Below are 24,484 nucleotides of genomic sequence, written 5' to 3' on the forward strand. Positions count from 1 at the left end.
AACTGGACTTTTGATAACTGTGTTTATAATAAATTATAATAACCTGTATTTACAATAAATTTAACTTTACGATAAACTATACATATAAAATATTAAAATCTGCTACATTAAGAACAATAAAATGCATTAAAATATACTAAGTTAAAAGCGATAAAAAACCATTACGATAAACTATACATATAAAATATTAAAATCTGCTACATTAAGAACAATAAAATGCATTAAAATATACTAAGTTAAAAGCGATAAAAAACCATAGCTTTCAAAGGCTCCAGCCTTCTTCTTCAGCGGTATTTTCTTATTCTGCAGTACATCTTTAAATATCAGCAGGTTCATGGTACTCATCACGTGTTTCATTCTCACGCGTTCCGTTCTCTTGCGTTGTGGAACCGGAAGTGGCTCGAACGGGAGTCATACGGAACCGTTCATCCCTTCTGAGGATAGTGGCCTCAAAGAGGGGATGAATCCGCGTACCTTTATCTCTATTAATGTTGATTGTAGAACAGATCCGCAAACTCTCGAGCCACTTACGGTCCCAGAACTTATGCGCCCGATCGGTGATGATAGCATCGTCCGGGGAGATCTGGTGCTGCTTCTCCCAAAAATGTTCGGCCACGGCGGATTTGCCATACTCCGCATTTCTTATTGCCTTAGTGTGTTCCCCCAGACGATCTTTGAGACGGCGTTTTGTTTCCCCTACATAACATTCCCCACAATCCGGGCATCTAATGCTATATACGACCCCACTTGTGTTCTCTTTTTGAATGGGGTCCTTAACCTGAGACACGATTGTGTGCAGCCTCCGCCCCGGAAGCTGCACACAACGTGTCTGGTACTTTCTTAGTATTCTAGCTATATGATCAGTCAGACCCGGATAATAGGGAATGTATGCAGTGGATGTTGGTGTAAAAGACTCGCCTCTCCTCTGATTTCCTTTAACATATTTATCTATAATCCTCTGGGGGTAACCACATTTTGCAAGAATGTGGTTACCCCCCAGAGGATTACACCAACATCCACTGCATACATTCCCTATTATCCGGGTCTGACTGATCATATAGCTAGAATACTAAGAAAGTACCAGACACGTTGTGTGCAGCTTCCGGGGCGGAGGCTGCACACAATCGTGTCTCAGGTTAAGGACCCCATTCAAAAAGAGAACACAAGTGGGGTCGTATATAGCATTAGATGCCTGGATTGTGGGGAATGTTATGTAGGGGAAACAAAACGCCGTCTCAAAGATCGTCTGGGGGAACACACTAAGGCAATAAGAAATGCGGAGTATGGCAAATCCGCCGTGGCCGAACATTTTTGGGAGAAGCAGCACCAGATCTCCCTGGACGATGCTATCATCACCGATTGGGCGCATAAGTTCTGGGACCGTAAGTGGCTCGAGAGTTTGCGGATCTGTTCTACAATCAACATTAATAGAGATAAAGGTACGCGGATTCATCCCCTCTTTGAGGCCACTATCCTCAGAAGGGATGAACGGTTCCGTATGACTCCCGTTCGAGCCACTTCCGGTTCCACAACGCAAGAGAACGGAACGCGTGAGAATGAAACACGTGATGAGTACCATGAACCTGCTGATATTTAAAGATGTACTGCAGAATAAGAAAATACCGCTGAAGAAGAAGGCTGGAGCCTTTGAAAGCTATGGTTTTTTATCGCTTTTAACTTAGTATATTTTAATGCATTTTATTGTTCTTAATGTAGCAGATTTTAATATTTTATATGTATAGTTTATCGTAATGGTTTTTTATCGCTTTTAACTTAGTATATTTTAATGCATTTTATTGTTCTTAATGTAGCAGATTTTAATATTTTATATGTATAGTTTATCGTAAAGTTAAATTTATTGTAAATACAGGTTATTATAATTTATTATAAACACAGTTATCAAAAGTCCAGTTTTCTTTTGTGTTTTTATTTTTACGTAAGGTTGGTGCAAAACACTAAAATCTACAGTATGAATATACCCAACCTCAGAGGCCTATTTGAAGAATGCACATCCATTTGCTGTACCACTGTAGCAGTCACCCAGATGAATGGAAGAAACCAGAGACAAAAAGAACACAAAACTCAAAGACAAGTAACCACCAGCAAGGGAAAGAAGGCTGGAACAGAAGACAAGACTCAAGGAAGGCCAACTGGCCCAGTACCAATGGGGTGACAGAAGAAAGAAACTGATCAGAAAAGTGAAGATTGTTCTTAAGAAAGACAACATCCACAGAAATCACAAGGGCTATAATTAGAGGATCAAAGAATCCTTGACACAATCAAGAATCTTGGTACTGAGCAAGAGACTTTGCCATTATAGGGAGAGTGCCCAGAGGAAAACAGACAATGGGAGATTTAATGTAAAATAGAGGGTCTTCTACAGAAAAATCAGACAAGAAGAGAAGAAAGGCAATGAACTCAAGAATCAGAAGGCATTATTAATTACTCGAAAAGGCTTTTACAGTAGTAAATATGTAGTAAGTTGTACATGTATGATCACCCTCTAGCCCAGTGTTTCCCAACCTTTTTTTTACCATGCCCCACCTAAGTCTTTCTAAAATTCTGATGCCCCCTATGTAACGTTGGGAAACACCGATATACATATTTTTTATATTCAAAAATTGAATTATTCCCTAAATGAAGCCTAATTACAACTTGTCCAGGACACAAAACTTAGGTTTTAGGAAGAAATCATTAGGAAATTATTAAGAAAAAAACAGTAAGTAAATTTTCAAAACATATAATGGACAACTAAAATTCAAGTACAAAATAATTTATATGAAAGATTTTTTTATAATATTTTAATTTTTAGTAATTATTATTTAATTGTTTAATAATTTCAACATTCCATGTGAAGTCACTTCTAGATGAGTGCACTAAATTTAGTGAGACCCTTGTGCTTGATGCTTGCCGCAGAGAGATTTTATATTGGGCTCCAATTTAGTCAGCTTCAGTCTCAAGTCTCCCCGTTTTGTGATATCCAGTCGATTTCTTTTCTTTAGGAACAAATCATTTATGGCACTAAATCCACATTCAGCTAAATATGAAGATGGAAACGGTAACAATAGCTCTCTTGCAAAGTTGGTTGAATTTGGGTATTTAATTTCTGTTTCATCACAAAGCCATGCCATCGCTCCTTTTATATTGAATAAAGTTTTAACTGACTCATCATTTTGCATTTCTGAGAGTTCTTCTTGGTACTGCATTGATACATCAGACAAATCCACTAACATTGGTTGCATCATCCAGGTTGGAAAATCAATTTGTTTTAAATCAGAAAACCTTTCTTTTAAATCAGCGGACAGAATTTTCAGATGATCGACAATAACAAGTACAGCGGTATCAGTCACTTCACATTTTTGCAGCCAACGAAACTGTTCAAAATTTTTGTTACAAATATATTTTTGACATAATTCAATAAATGTAATGAAACCAAATATCTTCGCTTTTGCATCGACGAGAGTTTTATTTGTTCCTTGAAGTTGTTTATTTAATATATTTAGTTTTTCAAAGATATCGGCTAAATAACTCACAAATGCTTTACCATCGACCGTTAACAGATGCTTCATTTCAGGTTTGTCACTTAAAAAGTCACTAATAGTATCAAATAGTTCCATGAATCTTTTCAAGCAGTTCCCTTTCGAGAGCCACCTTACTTCAGTGTGAAGTAAAAGTCTCACATGGTCTCCATTTTGTTCTTCACAAAAAAGCTTGAAGAGACGCTCACATTTGGCATTAGCTTTAATAGCATTGACACATTTTATAACTGATTTTAGTACTTCATGAAGAACAGGCGAAATATTTTTAGCTACCAAGTTTTCCCTATGAATAACACAATGCACAAGAAGCATTTCTGGATTCTCATCTTTCATCAATTTTAAGCAGCCATTTTTCTTGCCCATCATATTAGGAGCACCATCTGAAGCGCAAGATGTTATATTTTTCATTGGTATATTATTGTCATCTAAGTAATTTTTTAGCTTATTATATATATCTTTGGAGGTAGTGGTGCTCACTAATGATTTACAGAATAACATTTCTTCAGCAAAATTACCTTTATCAATATATCTCACATAAGTTATCAGTACGGCTTCACTGTCTCTCAAAGTTGATTCATCCATTTGCACTGAGAATTTTCTTGTTTTCAGCTTTCCAACAAGTTGTATTTCAATATCTTCACTCATTTCATCTATTCTTCTGCTAACAGTATTGTTATTGAGTGGCATAGCTTTCACGTCTTTGTCATCTTTTTCCAGAACTGTTTTAAGAAATGCTGATATTGATGGTTTGATTAAATTCTCTCCTATAGTATGATTTTTCCCAGATTTAGCAATGAGTAAAGAAATTTCATAACTAGCCTCAAGAGTACGATTGACAGTTGCAGTATGAGCAATAAACAGAGACTTTAATGTTGCTCTTTTTTCAAAATTCTTCTTTAAAGTTTGAAAGTAATCTAAATCTGAATTTACATGAGCATTATGTTTCGCCTTCAAATGCGCCTCAAGACGACCTCGCTTCATTGATTCGTTGGTCAAGCATTGTTGGCATAAAAGACAAAAAGGTGACCTTTGATCGTGGATAGCGGGTATGAAACCAAATTTTAAGTATTCCTCTGAATACTGACGAACTTTTTTTTTACTTGCACTACTCATTTTACTGCGCAACTGAAAGAAATAAATATAAGATAAATCAAAAACTAAAAATAAACTATGCATTAAAGTTAATTTAATTTTATTTTAATATATCAAAATTAATTATTAGTACGCTTTTTGAATGAATAAATCACACGAATTACTGAATTCGGGCTATTAAATCTGTGGTCTCTGTGAACAAGCAGATAAGTCTAATTTGTCAAAAATGAGATAAGTGCACTATAATAAAGTATTTATTATTTACTATTATGTGACACGCAGCTATCTTCGTTATTGTAGTTTTAGCGTGAGTAATAAATATTTGTATATTCGAATATATGCATGTTTATATGAGAGTGTGAAGTTTATTTTTTCTCTCCTGCAAATTCGAGTTTTTGGACTTATTTGCTTATTTACTGAGACCACAGAAATACATATATGACAAATACATACCATTGTATATCACGGTTCTTCATTAATAATAATTCTGTGCGTGGACAAAGTAATTTTTATTTTAATCTGAGATCGTCAAACCTATCCAAATGTACAGTCACGATGCCCAAACGAGCGTTTGTATGAAAGGAATTACCTATTTCATATAACATGCTGAGTTTGCGGTAGGCTACAGTAGACAACCACTTTGCTTGCACATTGCATATGCCATAAGCAATCGTCCAATACAGTATGTACTATTCCTTCACTAGGCATAGTAAGCAATACTCTCCGAGCAAACTGTAGTTGATATTACTCCAAACTTTCAAGTGCAGCTCTATAGAAAGTACAACATTTAACGAATGCTTATTTAAAATTGAGATACCAACAATTCTTCTTTTGTACAAGTTAAATCATAGTAGGCGGTTGTTTTAAACTCTAGACAAGCAATTTTTGAATTGCCCCCCTGAACAATCAAATTGCCCCCATGTGGGGCGTGGGACCCACGTTGGGAAACACTGCAGTCTAGCCAGTGGCTGTAACCGGGTGTTCTCCTAAGAGAAATAAACTGATGATAATAATAAATAATTCAAGGAAATAGACACAACTGTGGAGCAAAGATAGACATAATGGCTGTGCCCCTGGATAGATCTAGAATGGAAGAAAACCAAGAATATAGAAGGGGAGATATTGAAGGAACAAGAACAACAGACAGCATTAGGATCAGTATTAGCAAATGATGCAAGAAAGCAAACTTATGCAGAACAGCAGCTGACAAAAAAAAAAAAAAAAAAAAATTACGTCTCCCATTTCAACAAGTCATTCCCTCCATTAGTTTGTCGAGTTCATGGTTGAATTAATTTAAGCTATCAACATCCACAACAGACAAAAGCTTGTCCCAGCAATCAACAACCCACTGGCTAAAGGCAAATTACCACACATCTATTCTGCAACCATTCTGCTTCAGTATGAATCTGTGCCCCCTTTTCTGTGGTCTGAGCAAGAGGAAGAATCCCATCAGTATTGAGCTTGCTCAAACTATTCAAGGCCTTATACACCTCAAACAGATCATCTCACAGGTGCCTAGCTGCAATTTGCAAAACTGAAGCTTTTCTTAGTAAGAGCATCCTTCTGTTCCCCTCATTGCCAATCTTTGTACTTGTTTCAGCAGCTCTTCATCCTTCCTAATATGAGGCCTCCAGACCTGTATGCAGTACTTAAGACATGGCCTGACATTGCCTTATACAATAGGATAATCACATCCTTATATCTTCTAGAACAGTTCCTGTATATAACTGACAAATTCCAATTAGCTGTCCTGGTAGCCCATCTACATTGCTCAGAGAACTTCATATCCAACTGCACAATTACCCCTAAGTTATTTTAATTTTCCACTACCCTGAGTGTAGTACTAGAGTTGAGTAGGAAGTCTGACAACTGGCAAACCCCAGGAATAGATAAAATCCACAAGTACTGCTATAATACGTTCAGCTGCAGAGCAGTTCGTTCAGGTAATACAGCACCCTGACACAGTCCCAGAGTCTCAGACTCAAAGAATTACTAACCAAAGCCAAAGGACAAAGACACAACAAAAAGAATTAAGTAAAGAATGTAGAGTAAATAAATTTGATGAAGTTGAGGTGCTGGTGTAGACATCAAAGGCCAATGTTGTTGGGATATCAGAGACATGGTGTCACACAGAGATAAGGAATGCAGAACTGGAATTTGGGGAGTAAAATGTATACAGGAAAGATAGACAGGACAGGAAGGGAGGAGGGGTTATGCTGTTAGTTAAGAAACACCCAAAATCTAAGGAAGTGCATCCAATTGATGTTGGAGGACAATGCAGTGTTGAGTCTGTTTGGTGTGAAATAAGCACTGGGAAAAGAAAATGATAGTGCATGTTATAGGCCTAATGAATGTGATGAGTATAATGAGCAACTGTACAGAGAAATAGTGGGCCAGTAAATCAGAATGTCTTATAATGGGGGATTTTAACTTTTCAGATATTGACTGGAACTTATGAGTTGGTCACTCACACACTAGCAAGACTTCTGTGGATTTATTGGATGACTTTTCTACAGTAACCTTTTTTGAGAGGAACCAGAGGGAGTAATACTCTTGATCTGATTATCAGCAGTGATTATTCATGTATTAAGAATTTGCAGATAAAGTAACCACTGGGTGATAGTGATCACAATGTACTGACGTGGGAATTACTTAAAGATGTAACTACCATCAAGACTAAATGGAAGGTCTTTTGATTTTGTAAAGGTGACAACAGAGGTCTCAGAAAGTTTTTAAATTCTGTACAGTGGGATCAACTGATGATGTTACCAATGTTGAATTCTAAATGGGACTTAATTTTGAAGGCGAAGGGCTTTCATTCCAACTAAGAAATACTGTTCAAGGTTTAGGCCTAAATGGATGTCAGATGAATTAATGAGGTTTGTGGCAGAAAAGAAGAATATACGGGATGCATATAATAAATCGTGTGACACAGAAACCTGTGGCAGGTATAAATTAATCTGTAATCAAGTCACAAAGGAGATTAGCCAGGCGAAGGCAGATTAAGAGAATTCTTTGGCAAAGGATGAAAAGAAAAACAGCAAAGTACAGAACATACATATGTAAACTCTAGAAGGAAAGGGATGAATCAGATTGGACCACTAAACATAGAAATAGTTGACTATTGATGATCATGATGAGGTAGCTGATAAACTGAATGAGTATTCTGCATCTTGCATCCACTGATGGAACTGATATTCAAGTCAAGTGGAACAATTTCGGTGATGTCGGGACGGTCTGTGACAGCGAAATCCTCTGCTTGCACCTTCACAATGGTGGGACTGTTAGTAATCCTGGGTATAACATCCATGCACAAGCACACTGTGAGTGACCACCCAGGTGGGAACCAACGTAAGCACGGGACGAGGTGTGGCGCCTACACCACATGGAGGAATGCCACCCTCTGTTTTACCAGGCAATAGGAGGAGGTAGACGACTCTCATCAACCAGTGCAATACCACCTCTTTGCTTATTGGAGGCTTGAAGGGGCAGAACCCATGTTTAGTTTCCAGAGCTAACCGTTCTGGTCAGCCCTTCCCCACCTCTTCCATCATGTACTATGACTGATGACTTTTGAGGTTAGGATGAACATCATGGCGAAATCCAATCTTCCTTACATTTCCAGAATACAGCTCTAAAACGGTGTTCGCAGGCTGGTCGCTAGTTAGTACATCATACCGAACCTACTGGTAACTCTTTAGGAGGCTTCTGGATCAGCTATAATCTTGCTACCTCTACTCTGCTAGATAGTCACTGGAGGGAGTCTGAGTAGTGTATATATGGGGGGCATTGTTAACGTTATGTCAATGATCTGGGTATATTCTTACCATGTGTACGCCATATCCAAAAATTTCATTACTTAACACAGCATACCCCCCCCACACTTTTTCATACTATTGAATACACCACGAATTGTCAAACTAAAAGAGTAAGATTATCTGCAAAAAGATCTAAACCTCCAAAAACACTTCCTACTTCATATCACAAATATATACGTGGTCTGAATTCTAATCTCAATGACGTCCATTTCCACTTGCAATCCGCCAAACCCCATGTACTTTTTCTAACATAATCTCAGTTATCAGTTGATTCAATTACTGCTCATCTCAGTTGCCCAAATTATTCGCTGTATGATTCCTTTCACCTCAAAGGTGGTAATTGTGCATATGCCCATTCCAATATCCCGTCGGTGTCTTGGTAATTTGTAATCTCCTCTTTTCGTTCTTCTCTGGCTTAAAATCTCTCTACCTCATTGTGTCAAATTCATCTGTTGTCTCTACCATTCTCCCAACTCCACTAATCACCTGGAGCTCTTTGACTTCCTCTCTTTACAACTTGACTTTCTCCATTCTAACTTTCATAACAGTGAGGTAATTTTCCTTGGTGATTTTTATGGTCACAACTCCAGCCGGCTTCCGTTTTCTAGTTACACTGACCCAGCTGGTCGAGATGCTGAGGCTTTTGCAATGAATAATGACCTTGCACAGATTGTTCATTTAACTACAAGGATACCAGAAAATCCTAACCATACAGCCAACATGCTTGATCTTTTTTTCACAAAAAACTTCTAAGTACACAGTCAAAGTGAGAGGTCCTTTAGGCACCTCAGATAACAACTTGGTGATTGTCTCTTCTCCAATGGAGCCTTTATCTCATGACTATTCCCAATCTCGTATTGTTTGGCATTACAAGAATGCAAAATGGTATGACCTGCGAGATTTCTTTTCTTCTTTTCCTTGGTCGGATTACTGTTTTAAAACTTCTGATGTCAACATTTGCTCAGATCGTGTCAGTGAAATTATTTTTGAAGGAATGGAATCCTTTATCCCACAGTCCACTTTAAAATCTCGTCCTTTATCTAAACCTTGGTTTTCCAATAAATGTGCTATGGCTGTTGAAGAGAAGAATGTTGCATATCGTAATTGTCTTGTTTCTAATTCTTCAATGACATTTTCTGCCTACACCAAAGCTTGCAACAATTGTAAAGCAGTTTGGACTGATTAGTTACTAATCAGTCCAAACTGCTTTACAATTGTTAAAGCAACTGATAAGAATTGATAAGAACTGATTTACAATTGATAAGAGCAACGTATCAACTCTGTGGTACTACACTGACAGTGGTAGAGAATGAAAGGGACTTGGGGGGTGGTTGTGCAGGCAGATATGAAGTTCTCTGAGCAGTGCAGACGGGCTGCAAGGGTAGCTCATGGAGTATTGTCAATGATATACAGGAATTTTTCCAGCAGGGATAAGGAGGTGATTATTCCCTTGTATAAGGCAATGGTCAGGCCACACCTAGAGTACTGTATACAGGTCTGGAGGCCTCATTTCAAGAAGGATGTAGAGCTGCTGGAACGAGTACAGAGAAGGGCAACAAGATTAGTGAATGGAACAAAGGGGTGCTCTTACGAAGAAAGGCTTAAGTTTTGCAAATTACAGTGTCTGGAGACTAGGCACCAGCGAGGTGATCTGATAGAGGTGTATAAAGCCTTGAATGGTTTGAGCATGCTCAATGCTGATGGGATTCTTCCTCTAGCTCAGAATAATCACCTGAGAGGGCATAAATTCAAATTGAGGAAAGACAGATGTAGGATAGACGTGCAGAAATTTGCCTTTAGCCAGCGGGTGGTTGGTTGGTGGAACAGACTTCCATCCCTTGTCGTGGAGATTGATAGCCTAAATAAGTTTAAGGCTCAGCTGGACAGGTATTTTGAACGAACAGAGGGGTGAAGTGGAAGTGGGGTTTTTTTTTTTTTTTGGCTGATGCTGCATAAGCTTGCTTTCTTGCATCAAATGCCTCTACTAATGCTAATGCTAAACAGTCCAAACTAGAGTTTGAACAGGCTAAGAGTAGAAAACTTGCTTTTTGCCCTAATGGTAGCCGAGCATTCTGGTCTCTTTTGCATAGCTATTGACTGCAACTTTTGCCCATCTATACTCCCACCTTTGTCCAAACCAGATGGTTCTGTTGTCACTTCAGCCAAGTATAAAGCTGACCTGCTAGCATCCCATTTTTCTTCCAACTCGTGTATTTATGATCTTGTGTAAAACCCCTTGTGTGATACTCGTGTAAAACCCATTTCGCCATTCCCAACACACTCTATTCAATGCCTCTTGTGGTCTTCCGTGAAAAGGATGTCAGAAGGATTTTGACGAATCTTGATGCTAAGAAAGCTCCAGGTCACGATGGTATTTCTCCACTTGTTCTCAAAACCTGTGCTCCTGAACTTACTCCTGTTCTTTGCCGCCTTTTTTTCACTTTTTTATTCCAAAGGTGTTTTTCCTTCTGCTTGGAAATTTGCTCATATCCAGCCAGTTCCTAAAAAGGGTGACAAATCCCTCCGATCCAATTATTGTCCCATTGCAATTACTTCTACTCTTTCTAAAGTAATGGAGAAATCAATTAATCGTCAACTCTTAAACAACCTAGAAACCTTCAATCTGATCAACGATCGCCAGTATGGATTTTATCAGTGTCGATCCACTGGTTATATTGTGGCTAATGTTACCCATTTATGGAATAATTCAATGGAAAAGTTCGTGAGAAACCCAAGCAGTTGCTCTTGTCATCTCAAAGGCTTTTGATCGTGTTTGGCATAAAGGTCTTCTAAACAAGCTTCCATCTTATGGTTTGCCAACTGTTTTTTGTAATTGGTTATCTGGTTTTCTCTCTGATCGCTCACTGAGGGTGATGGTAGATGGCTCTCTGTCTTCTAACTTCTCCACTAATGCCAGTGTCCCCCAAGGTTCAGTTTTTTCCCCACTCTTTTCCTTCTTGTATATTAATGACCTTCTTCCATTGACTGGAAATTCTATCCATAGTTTTGTCGATGATAGCAAATTGCATTCCACTTTCCATTTTGAGAAACCTTGCCCTGTTCAATCAGCTTCAACTTCTCGAATATCTTCTACCAATTCCTTAAATGCCGATCTCCAGATAATTCTCCAGTGGGGCAAAGACAACTTAGTTGATTTCAATCCTAAAACTCAGTCTTGTCTTATATCTCGCAAAAAGGATTCTTCTGCTCCTATGCTTATCTTTGGTGACACTCCGATTTCTAGGCAAAATGATATATTTCTTTTGGGGATTACTTATCTCATTTGGGGATTACTAACCTGGCTTCTAATCTCTCTTGGCACAAGCACATTACAAATATTGCTTCCTCTGCATCTAAAAAACTTGGTTTTCTCTTTCGCTCTCGGTGTTACTTTTCTTCCAAACAGCTGTTCACTCTGTATAAATCGCAAAACCGCCCTACCATGGAATATTGTTCCCACATCTGGGGTGGTGCCCCCAAAACCTCTCTCAGGCTTCTTGATTCCGTTCAGAAGAGGGCAGTTAGGTTACTTAATGATTCATCTCTAATAAAGTCTCTCCACTCACTGTCTCATAGACATACTGTTTCTGCTGCATGCCTCTTCTACAGATATTTCCATGGGCACTGTTCTTCTGAATTGGCTTCTATAATTCCCGCTCTCTCTCTTTCAAAACAGTCCGAACACGTGCCGCCACCAGCCAACATCCATTTACTGTCCAACTTCAAACTCACAAAACCAATGTTTCATCTTCCTCGTTTATTCATTCAACTGCCGTTTTCTGGAACAACCTTCCTTCATATGTATTTCCTGAAAATTACAGTCTACAGAAGTTCAAGTCCAATGTCAACAAATACCTTCTTTCATCTTCTCAATCTCCAACCCAAGCACAGTACTAAGTACATGAGTAAGTTCAGGTTCTAATACCTCTTGTGTTTGGGGTTTACATAAAAAGGAGTGGAAGATAAGGATAGATGGGATTTCCTGTTGCTCGTTGTCAGTCCACAGTCTTTTTGACTGTGCTGCATCATGGTCAGTTTAATTTACTTTTGAACACTAGTGTTGAGGCTCAACTGGAGGGAAATTATGAAATTCCATGTTTGCTCCTTTTAGCCTTGGGAGAGGGACTTTCTTCTCCCGGGTTACCGGCCCCCATCACATGGAGGCAGGAGCAGTGCCACCAGAGACCAAGCAGTTGTAGTAGAGTTTGTTAGTTTGTTAATATATATACATACAGTAATACCCCGAAGTTACACGATAGGTAGGTCCAACGAAAATCGCTTAAGTTGAATTCGCGTAAGTCGGGGTACAACTTTGCATATAAATACATATAAATTTTGTGTAATTGGGACCAAGGACTAACAAAAACACTAGTTTAGAAGAAAAATATTTAATAAAATTGCAATTCTTTACATATATTAATACAAAATTATTTCGATGTCGATGGCTTCATAAAATCTAACAAATTCGTCTAACGACACAGCACCTTTTTTTCACGCAGAATTTCTTCGTAGCAAGCTAATAATTTTTTTATTCCTTGCTTTGTAGCTATAATGCGTTCTTTGTTGGAGTATGTTTTCTAAAATTTTTAAGCCCTTTTCAATTGAGCTGAGACCTTCTGTCAAGCTTGCAATTGTCATGTGCTTTTCTGGTGGAACTGGGTCTGAAGTGTCAGATACTTCAGTGATGTTTTGCTCACGCATCTCTATGAGCTCATTCATTGTCAGCTTCTGACTACATGAATCCAACAGCTCGTTGACATCATCACCATTGACTTCCAAATCTAATTGCCTGGCAAGATTAACAACTTCTTCTATCACATGAGTGACATGATCAGTTTCTGGCGTTGTTTTCGTCTCGTTTTTGAAAAAAAATGGATAAAGTTTCTTCCAGATACCACTCAATGTTTTTTTGTGAATTTCATCACAAGATTCTTCAATGATTCTCAAGGCATCTAAAACATTAAATTGTTTCCAAAAGTCTTTAACAGATATCTCACTATTTTGTCTCACAGCTTCATTCAGACGTGCAAACTAACGCCTCGTGTAGTAGGCCTTGAATGTTTTGATGACTCCCTGGTCCATCGGTTGAAGCAAGCTGGTTGTGTTTGGAGGCAAAAATACAACTTTCACACGTGGGTCGAAATTAATTAGGGTGGCAGGAGGGTGACCGGGTGCATTGCCAATAAGAAGCATCACTTTAAATGGAATCTGTTTAGACTTGCAATAACGTTTGACTTCGGGTATGAAGTGGTGACCAAACCAGTCCTCAAAAACGGAAGCTGTCACCCAAGCTTTATGATTTGACTTCCAAATCACTGGTAAGCTAATTTTAGATATATTTTTTAAAACGCTTGGGTTTTCAGAGCGATAAATTAAGAGAGGTTTTAACTTGCTGTCATCAGCTACATTCCCGCCAACCATCACTGTCAATCGGTCTTTGGAAACCTTCAAGCCTGGAAAGTTTTTTTCTTCGTGAAAACGATGTAATTTTCGACAAAAGTTGAGCATGAATTCAAACGCACAGACATAAATATGACAGTTGGAATGCAAATTCTTGTATATGTGTGCAGCTCATGTGGCAGCAAAGTTGAATTTTGTTCATCTTTCGCACTCACTCTCCGCCGTCGCACCGTATACCAATAGCATACGAAAAACGACCTTGAAGTTAGTGGACAGCAGTGTTGCAAAACGAAAAAATCAAGAACCGCGTTCTTGATTTTTTCATTTTGCAAAACTGCAATACAGTAATACCCCGACTTACGCGAACTCGGAGTTCGCGTAAGTTGGGGTATTACTGTATACACTGAATAAAGAATGATAGTTTCACTTTCTGGGTTCTTACTTTAACACTTGAAGCACAGAACCACTTGAGGTAAACAAAAGAGAAAAAGGCAGTAGAAAGGAAATTAAACTTTGTTGCTTAGAAAGAGCACACCATATACCTCTCAGAAAAAAATCGGTTGGCACTCGGGATCGGAATAACAATAGCCACAGATAGAAGTGAAAGTGATTCTTACACTGCTTCTACTGGAATGAGCAGCAGCAGCAGCCTGGAAGAAAAGGTATCAGGGATTTCAAGGACTGCTGTCAGTCATCTATGAAAGGCAAATACATGGGCTGTGTTAAGTTTGTAGGTGGTAGATAACTTTCATCAACCAGTGAAATACCACCACTTTGCTTATTGGAGGCTTGAAGTTGTGAAACCCATGTTTAGTCTCTAGAGCAAAGTTTCCGGCATCCCCCTCCCCCTCCCCCCATACTTCTCCTTCAACCTGTGGTACTACACTGGCAGTGGTAGAGAGTGAGAAGGACCTGGGAGTAATTGTGCAGCCAGATATGAAGTTTTCTGACAGTGCAGACAGGCTGCAAGAGTAGCTCATGGTGTATTGTCAATGATATACAGGAATTTTTCTAGCAGGGATAAAGAGGTGGTTATTCCCTTGTATAAGGCAATGGTCAGGCCACACCTTGAGTACTGTGTACAGGTCTGGAGGCCTCATTTCAAGAAGGATGTAGAGCTGCTGGAACGAGTACAGAGACGGGCAACAAGATTAGTGAATGGAACAAAGGGTTGCTCTTACGAAGAAAGGTTTAAGTTTTGCAAATTTACAGTGTCTGGAGACTAGGCACCGGCGAGGTCATCTGATTGAGGTGTATAAATCCTTGAATGGTTTGAGCATGCTCAATGCTGATGGGATTCTTCCTCATGCTCAGAATAATCACCTGAGAGGGCATAAATTCAAATTGAGGAAAGACAGATGTAGGATAGATGTGCAGAAATTTGCTTTAGCCAGCGGGTAATTGGCTGGTGGAACAGACTTCCTTCCCTTGTTATGGACGTTGATAGCCTAAATAAATTTAAGGCTCAGCTGGACAGGTATTTCGGACGAATGGAGGGGTGAAGTGGAAATGGTTTTTTTTTTTTTTTTTTTTTTGGCTGATGCCGCATAAGCTTGCTTTCTTGCATCATATGCCTCTACTAATGCTAATGCTAACCCATGCACGGTACTAAGTACTATAGGTTTTGATACCTTTCATGTTTGGGGTTTTCATAAAAAAAAAAATTCATGTATGTGCAAAGTATACATGCACATACACGAATTCTAGGAGCATAGTAAATAAATTTGATGAATTTAAACTGCTGGTAAAGTCAAGAAATGTAGACATCGTGGTGATATCAGAGATGTAACTCAGATATAAGTGATGCAGAATTTGAAAATGGGAAGTAAAACATGTACATAAAGGACAGATGGGCTAGGAATGAGGGAAGGGTTATGCTCTTAACAACCACATGAAATCTAAGACGGTAAATCCAGTTGACATGGGTGGCCAGTGCAAAGTTGAGTCAGTTTGGTGTGACATAAGCACTGGGAATGAAAATATAAGCCTAGAAGTGCATTACAGGCCTCATGGCTCTGGTGAATACAATGAAAAACTTTATAAAGAAATAAATCAGAATGTCTTATAATGGGGATTTTAACTTTCCAGATATTGACTGGAACTTGTAGGCTGATCACTCACACACTACCAAGATTTTGTGAATTTATTGGATGAGTGTTTACTACAGCAACATGTTAGAGAGACAACAAGAGAGAGCAATACTCTTGATCTAATTATCAGCAGTGATTCTTCATGCATTGAGAATCTGTAGATAAGCCCTACTAGGTGGAGCTGATGTACTGATGTGTGATTTATGTAAAGATATAACTACCACTGAGAGTAAAGGAAAGGGTTTTTGCTTTTGTAAAGATGATTACAGTGAGCTCAGGCAGTTTTTAAATTCTATACAGTGGAACCAACTGATGTTACCATCAACAAATTCTAAATAAGAAGTATTCAAGGAAATAATTACAGAAGCTACTAGGCTTTTCATACCAGCTAACAAATTAATTAACCTAAATCATGTCAGATGAACTAATGAGATTCATGGAAGAGAACAAAAATGCACAGGATAGATATATATTATCAGGTGATTCAGAAGCCTGTAGTAGATTTAAAATACTCTGTAATCAAGTCACAAAGGAGGTTATACAAGATGAGGCAGATTAGGAGAAATCTTTGGAAAAAGAATGCAAAGAAAAACAAGACTTCTTTCTCGTGTAAATACTACAAAGAAGGCAATGAATTGCATTGTTTTTGTTGTTATTTGGTTTTTAGGAGCATTAGCAACTAAGGCCATATTGCTCCGGGGATATGTGCGATGGTCATTTCCTGACCTTTCTGCATCCTCTGTATTTGGTGGTCACGGGCTCGAACCCCAGTCTGATCAAGAAGCATGTGTTACGCATTGCTGCTCCTGCCCACCTGGCTACAGAGGCGCCAATGAATTGCATTGGCCCATTTGATATCAATGATTCAACTGTTATGATCCTGCTCAGGATGCTGACAAACTGAATAGGTATTTTACATCTATATTCACACATGATGAATTCTTTAGGAGAGTGGATTCCAGAAGCTTATCAAACTCTAACAGGGAGCTGAATGACTTTGTGATAACTGAAAGTAAAGTGAAAGAGAAAGCGTTGAAGTTGAACATAAAAAAAAGGCAACTGTGGAGGAGGAAATCTATCCAATCATATTAAGGGAAGCAGCAAAGGAGGCAAGCAAACAGTTAACCATAATTATGACAGCATCTTGGATTCCCACAAGGTTCCTATGGACTGGAGATGTGCGAATGTATCCCTAATTCATAAAGGAGAATCGAAAGGTGACATAATTACAGACCTATTACAAGGAAAATAATTGAATCACTGGTTAAAAAAGAATTGCAGGATCATCTAGACAAGACTGCAGTTATAGTTCAAGCACAGCACAGGTTTGTTAAGGAGCAGTCTGGTCTAACCAATCTGATAGGATACTATGATGCAGTGACCAAGTAGTTGCTGGATGGATAAGTGAAATGGAAAGTTTTTTTTTTTTTTTGCTGATGCTATATAAGCTTGCTTTCTCACATCATTTCCCACTACTAATACTATTTAGTAACGTCAAAAAAAAATAAATAATAACAATGATGATGGTGGTAAAGTGAAAGCAACAAAATTAAACATGATAAACACACATTAGCATTAGTAGATGTATATGATGCCATAAAGCAAGTTTATACAGCATATGTCAAAAAAAATAATAATAAACTTACCATTTAACTCATCCATTTGCTCAAAAGGTTGGTCCAGTTCTTCCTTGAATTTATTTCTTTAACTAGTGACTCCATTATTTTCTGGGAAAAATAAGTTAAACTAATGGATCTGTAATTCCTCTTGTCATACTCTGATCCTCCTTTGTGAATTGCAGATACATTTGGGACCTCCCCTGATTCCAAGGATGCCCTCATAATCATGGCTAAAGGCCTGCTTACTTCCTTTGCTGTCTCCTTTAATATAACTTATAGATTCCATCTATCCCAGGTGCCTCCCTTAGGTTTAACTTCAGCAATTTCTCCTCTGCTTTGCTCTTTTTTATTATAACATCAATTAGCTCCCTGTTAGAGTTTAATACGCTTCTGGCCTCCACTTCCATACAGAATTTCTCATGTGTGAATGTAGATGCAAAATGCTCATTCAGTTTGTCAGCTATCTGAGCAGGATCAACAGTTGAACCAACAACATCAAGTGGACCAATCTGATTCATCCTCTTCCTTCTTTTTTTTTTTTTTTTTTTTTTATGAAAACCCCAAACACGAAAGGTATCAAAACCTATAGTACATAGTACCGTGCATGGATTGAAGGAGAAGTATGGGGGGGGTGAGGGGGATGCCGGAAACTTTGCTCTAGAGACTAAACATGGGTTTCACCACTTCAAGCCTCCAATAAGCAAAGTGGTGGTATTTCACCGGTTGATGAAAGTCATCTAACCACCTAAAGTTTACATAAGTAAAGAAGTCTTCCCTGTTTTTCTTTGCCAAAGATTTCTAGTAATCTGCTTTCACTTTTCTAACCTCCTTCGTATCTACTATAGGTTTTTGTGTCTCCTGATAATTTATATTCGTGTCATGCATTTTTCTTCTATGTACAAGTCTCATTAGTTCTAATACATAAAGAGACAAATTTAAAAAAAAAAATCCCATGTACATAATTAAATCCATCATATCATATTAATCTAAGTGCAGATGGTCAAGGGTGGGTTGTATTTCTAAAAAGTACACATTGCTCTATATTTTTTTCTTGATAAGCCATTTGTGCATAACGTTGAATACATATAACCCTCATATAACAGGGAAGTTAGGTTCCTATAAAATCTTGGTGCGAAACCTTGTACTAATAACCAGTACAAAAAAGGGGATTATGTTCCAAAAGCTAACAAAAATACACCATTATTTTATAACTATCAGAAACTTAATTTTTATTAAAAATAGTAATAGCTGAACAAACATCTTATGAACTTAATATATGTCAGATAATGTACGTTAATTCAATTTTCTTCCTCTTCATCACTGCTAAGCATAATAAAACGAGAACGTTTTCTCTTTTGCAGAATATCTTTACCTTCTGAACATACAGATTTTGTGTATCTTCTACTCTTTTTAAAAAATCAGTAACTAGGTTTGTTTGCTTTTGCTTGATTGATCTTTGTATATTTCATGGTATGGGACTATGCATTTTTGAAGCTCTCTTTGAACTTTGTTCTCCTTTCAGTCGAAGGATCTGCATTCAAAAAATAAGATTCTAATTGCTCGGTTAAGTTTATGCCTTCTCATATGCTTTTTTAGCATAAAATTTAGAACTTCAGAATTTTGGTCTGAATTGATCTGGTTTACCTCTGATGCCATTTCCACCAAAGCCTGAGTGCTTTTTTCCATTATCTCAATTATTGGCTCTCGGGGACGAGCTATCATATTTACAAAAATGAAAGATCCTGCAGCAACAGCAGTTCTAATTTTCTGTTCATTTTTCTTTATGGTCCGGATTGTTCCTTCAGTTAAATTTAAACTTTTTGCAACATATGATAATTTTTCCTCTTTTTTAAGATGATCCAAAAATTGTATCTTTGATTCTAGAGAAATAAAGTTTCTTTTGAGCAGTGCTTTTTTACTTTCCTTAGGCATAATTTAGAGCTAGAATTTAATTCACAACAAAAACATTATTCCAATATGGTTATTAAGAACAAAGTTTAGTAATATATACCTGGAAAAATTTATAAACAATCAAATAAAAACCAAAATAACCTTACAAAAACCTTAAAACTCGAGAACTGCACGATTTGAAGTCAAACTTTTTTGTCTCAAACAAGCACAAGGTTTTTACTTAACAACTAGCAAGTCAACAGTGGGGATTCACAAAAAAGAATAGAATAGAAACATAAAGGCAGTGGTTTCCCACACAAAAGCTCAAAAATTCAGTGTTATGCGAGGTTTGCCACAATTCTCTAACCATGTTATATAAGAACTGTGTTGTGCAAGGATGCCACAATTTATCAAATGTGTTAGAGCAAAATCTTGTTGTAGAACTATGGAATGTATGTATGTATGTATTTAACGAAAGATGAAAAAAAAAGTTCCACTGATTTTGGTGTTATAAGATGCTAAATTTGCTCTGAAAAATTACTAAGTTTTTAAAATTTTAAACACCTTTAAAACAGTAACTGCCATCTTAACACTAATATTTTATTTAAGAGGCATTTATAAAGTTACTGATAAAAAAAAAAAATCTTAATGAGAACCATTTATATTTGGGATTGCAACAACTCTGTGAAATAAAATAAGTAAACTTCCATTTACTTATGTTAAAGGCTAGAAGAACTTAATTCATACATATTACTATTGCAGCATGTAAATAACTAATGCAATTATGGCTAATGACAAGTGTAGTTAGAGGCATTTTAACACTCCAAGCATTATTTAACCCCTGCTCTATAAAATCCTGCTGCTTCTAAAACAATTTACTCTTGCCTGACTACCATTCATACCATCTCTGAAATGCACTTAAAATCACTGCTTCACTGAATGCCGCAATGTTTGGCAGAAAAGTTTAAAAATCACTGGGCATTTCAAGCACCAGAAATAACCACTCAGGAATTAACATCCAATCATTATAAAATTATAAATACTAGATAATACCTTCCAGACACCAGCTCTTAATGCTTTAGGAATAGGCTTTCCATTGCATATTCTGCGGATTGTATTCAAATCACAGTCAGAAAACAGGGCACTTTCTAGATCCAAAACCCTAAAAATTAAAAAAAAAAAAATATATATATATATATATATATATATATATGAATATTTATTTACTTCATTTGCAGTTATTTGCAGTCAAGTATTGATGGGAAAAGAATTGCTAAAAGCGACTTCTCAAAATAATATTTTAGAGCACATTAAATGCCTAATATACAATACTGTTTAATGCCTAATATACAATGCTATTCAGTAAAAATTCACAAAATATTTTGAAATTGCTGTTTGACATTCATTATTCGGCAGTGGTCACCTTGCCAAATAATGAATGCTAAACAGCAGACTCAAACCTACCACGTTGTTTCTGTTGCTGCTCATTAGCATTAGCAGAGGCATATGATGCAATAAAGGAAGCTTATGCAGCATCATCCAAAAAAAAAAAACTTCCATTTCACCCCTCCGTTCGTTAGAAATACCTGTCCAGCTGCACCTTAAATTTATTTAGGCTATCAACTTCCACAACAAGGGATGGAAGTCTGTTCTACCAATCAACTACCCGCTGGCTAAAGGCAAATTTCCGCACATCTATCCTACATCTGTCTTTCCTCAATCTGAATTTATACCCTCTCAGGTGATTATTCTGAGCAAGAGGAAGAATCCCATCAGCATTGAGCATGCTCAAACCATTCAAGGCTTTATACACCTCTATCAGATCACCTCGCCGGTGCCTAGTCTCCAGACACTGTAATTTGTAAAACTTAACCTTTCTTTGTAAGAGCATCCCTTTGTTCCATTTACTAATCTCGTTGCCCTTCTCTGTACTCGTTCCAGCAGCTCTACATTCTTCTTGAAATGAGGCCTCCAGACCTGTATACAGTACTCAAGGTGTGGCCTGACCATTGCCTTATACAAGGGAATAATCACCTCCTTATCCCTGCTAGAAAAATTCCTGTATATCATTGACAAGACACCATGAGCTACTCTTGCAGCCCGTCTGCACTGCTCAGAGAACTTCATATCTGCCTGCACAATTACCCCCAGGTCCTTTTCATTCTCTACCACTGTCGGTGTAGTACCACAGAGTTGACACGTTGCTCTGGGGTTGCTGTTTCCCATATGTAGTACTTCACATTTGTCGATGTTAAACTTCATTTGCCACCTCTCAGCCCATCTGCTCAACCTTTCCAGATCCTGTTGCAGCAGCATAGCGTCAATAGTGTCCTTAACAACCCTGCCAACCTTTGTGTCGTCTGCAACCTTGGACATTAAGCTTGATATACCATCATCAACATCATTTATAAATGCAGAAAACAATAATGGGACTCCACTATTGTTTTCTGTATTAAACCTGAGGGACTCTACTAATAACATTAGTCCACAATGAGCAGTGTCCATTGATTACCACTCTCTGTCTTCTCCCCCTCAACCATCCCTTTATCCATAGCAGCAATTTGCCTCCAATGCCACATGCTTGAAAATTATTTCCTGAAACAGAAAATTCTTCTAATGATGACTACACATAAAAATGTAAAACTAAAATGCTTGCTGATATATTGTCTCTGTCAGCCGGCTTGGAGTTCATAATGGCATTTTCACCTGTTACAGTGCTTTCTAGGGAACTAAAGAGTCTATGAGAGGCTAAAGGCTCTAAAGAGCTTTAGGCTCTTTATGCTATGAGCAAACTGATGCCTTCTAATTTCATTAGGGAATGAACAAAAATCACCATGGACCAGTATACAGTGTTCCAGTATATATTACTTGATACAAAAAGTACACACTCATCCAACTATGTCAGTCAGTCAGTGTTGAATCCAGTGTTTGCAATGGGGGGGGGGGGGATGTCAACTTCGGAGTGGACACGAAGTATTAGTATATACAAACAAAGAATTAGCCATAAGTAAACTCTTGCTATGAAAAAAACGAATAAAGGGAACCTGAAAACCATAAAGGGAAACTGCCTATGATTGAAACAGTGGCTGCAGTAGACTCCTCTCTCTGCCTAGACATTGTTTAGCCTGAAATCCACGGGACACTAATTACAAGTAGCACCCATCACTGAGGAACCAATTCAGGCAAACCTAAGATAATAATACAGCACATCCAGTAGAGACAATAACCAGATTTTTAATACCTAAGTAAATTAAGACTAATTCGTAGCTTTCAGGTAAACGCACCCATTCTTCAGCAAGTGAATATATGCATACAGAATACTAACAAAATACAGACATTAGAGATAGAAAAAAATAAATACTAAATGAGTTGTGCATGTGCTCAGATGCGCACATAGTCACGAGATTGTGCACACATTCATTCACTAGATCGGTGTTCATTGTTGGTGCACATATGTGCGATTGCTGCCAGCATTTGTCGAGTTTCAAAACTGCTGATTCAAATATGCAGCGATTTAAGGCTTTTGGACAGCTTGGTATATATTTAACGATTCTAGCCAAAGACAGGACAATCCCGGCACTACCATCACAGTCATTCACTTGCTGAAGAAGGGGTTCTTTTACCCTGAAAGCTACAAATTAGTCTTAACTTACTTATTAAAAATCTAGTTATTGTCTCTACTGGATATGCTGTATTATTATTATTTTAAATCATGGAATCCAGTACTACAGGCCCATTTTCATTCAGGCAAACCTATTCAGTCGTCTTGTTTGCAATATACAAAAAAAATAATAGTTGCAAGTAAGCCATTAGGGTGAAACACTATCAAGAGATGGTTTGTGTGAAAATAAAAGGAACCTGAAAAACATAAAACAAAAATGCCAACACTTGAAATAGTGGCTTTTAGTTCAATTTTGCAGCCAGAAATATTGCCTATTTAATTATTTTAGCATTAGCAAAGGCGCATGATGAAAGAAAGCAAGCTTATATAGCATCGGCCAAAAAAAAAAAAAAAAAAACCCTTATTTCACCCATCCACTCGGCCCAAATGTTTGTAAAGTTTTGCCTTGAATCTATTTAAGCTGGCAACTTCTACGACAGATGGAAGTTTGTTCCAACAATCAACCACCCGATGGCTAAAGGCAAACTCCCACGCATCAATCCTACGACCGTCTTTCCTCAATTTGAATTTATGCCCTCTCAGACGATTATTCTGAACAAGAGGAAGAATCCCATCAGCATTGAGCATGCTCAAACCATTCAAGGCTTTATACACCTCAATCAGATCACCTTGCAGGTGCCTAGTCTCCAGACACTAATTTGCAAAACTTAAGCCTTTCTTCGTAAGAGCAACCCTTTGTTCCATTCACTAATCTTGTTGCCCTTCTCCGTACTCATTCCAACAGCTCTACACCTTTCTTAAAATGAGGGCTCCAGACCTGTGTACAGTACTCAAGGTTTGGCCTGACCATTGCCTTATACAAGGGGAAATTTTAATTTCGTGTCTTTTGAATTTTAGTGATTTATTTTCATCACGAACCACACTTTGGGAAACACTGCTTTAGTTCAATTGATTTTTGTGTTATGTTTATTTGACATAAAGTTATTAAATTCGTGTTTTATAACTGCGACATTGTGTATAGCCCCTAAAGAGGGCAGTAAGAAGAAAATATCAATTAAAATTAAACAAAAAATTTTACCTAAAATTTGTGCATCCGAGGTCTTCGAACAAACATTAAAATAAAAATTACTATTTTTCTCTGGGGGGGGGGCGGTATTCACCAGGGGTGAAACCCCTATCACCACTACCCTGGATTCAACACTGATGTTAGTACAACACCTCCTTCCACAGTATTGTAAAATATGATGATTTATATCCACCACAACTGAATCATCACTTTTACTGCCATAATGCACACTACCTATTAGAATAATGATCTGGCCTTTTTTGATAATGTAGAATACTTTAGTTACACTTCCTGGAATGCAAATATATGGATTAGCTGATTTACTGTTTATGGCCACAAACTCTACCA

At 37.7% G+C, this 24,484-nt stretch overlaps 1 protein-coding gene across 1 annotated transcript in view; it reads right to left on the reverse strand.

Moving 5' to 3' along the window:
• Positions 1-24,484, reverse strand: part of TBC1D23 (TBC1 domain family member 23) — a 249,771-nt gene that overhangs the window by 217,790 nt on the left and 7,497 nt on the right. Inside the window, exon 2 of the mRNA XM_090381875.1 lies at positions 20,502-20,610. Within this exon, the coding sequence (XP_090238001.1) occupies positions 20,502-20,610 (109 nt within the window). The remainder of the gene's footprint in view (positions 1-20,501; positions 20,611-24,484) is intronic.

This window comes from Mastigoproctus giganteus, chromosome 9, assembly GCF_048544385.1.
Source record: "Mastigoproctus giganteus isolate SK-2022 chromosome 9, ASM4854438v1, whole genome shotgun sequence".
NCBI classification, from domain to species: Eukaryota; Metazoa; Arthropoda; class Arachnida; order Uropygi; family Thelyphonidae; genus Mastigoproctus; species Mastigoproctus giganteus.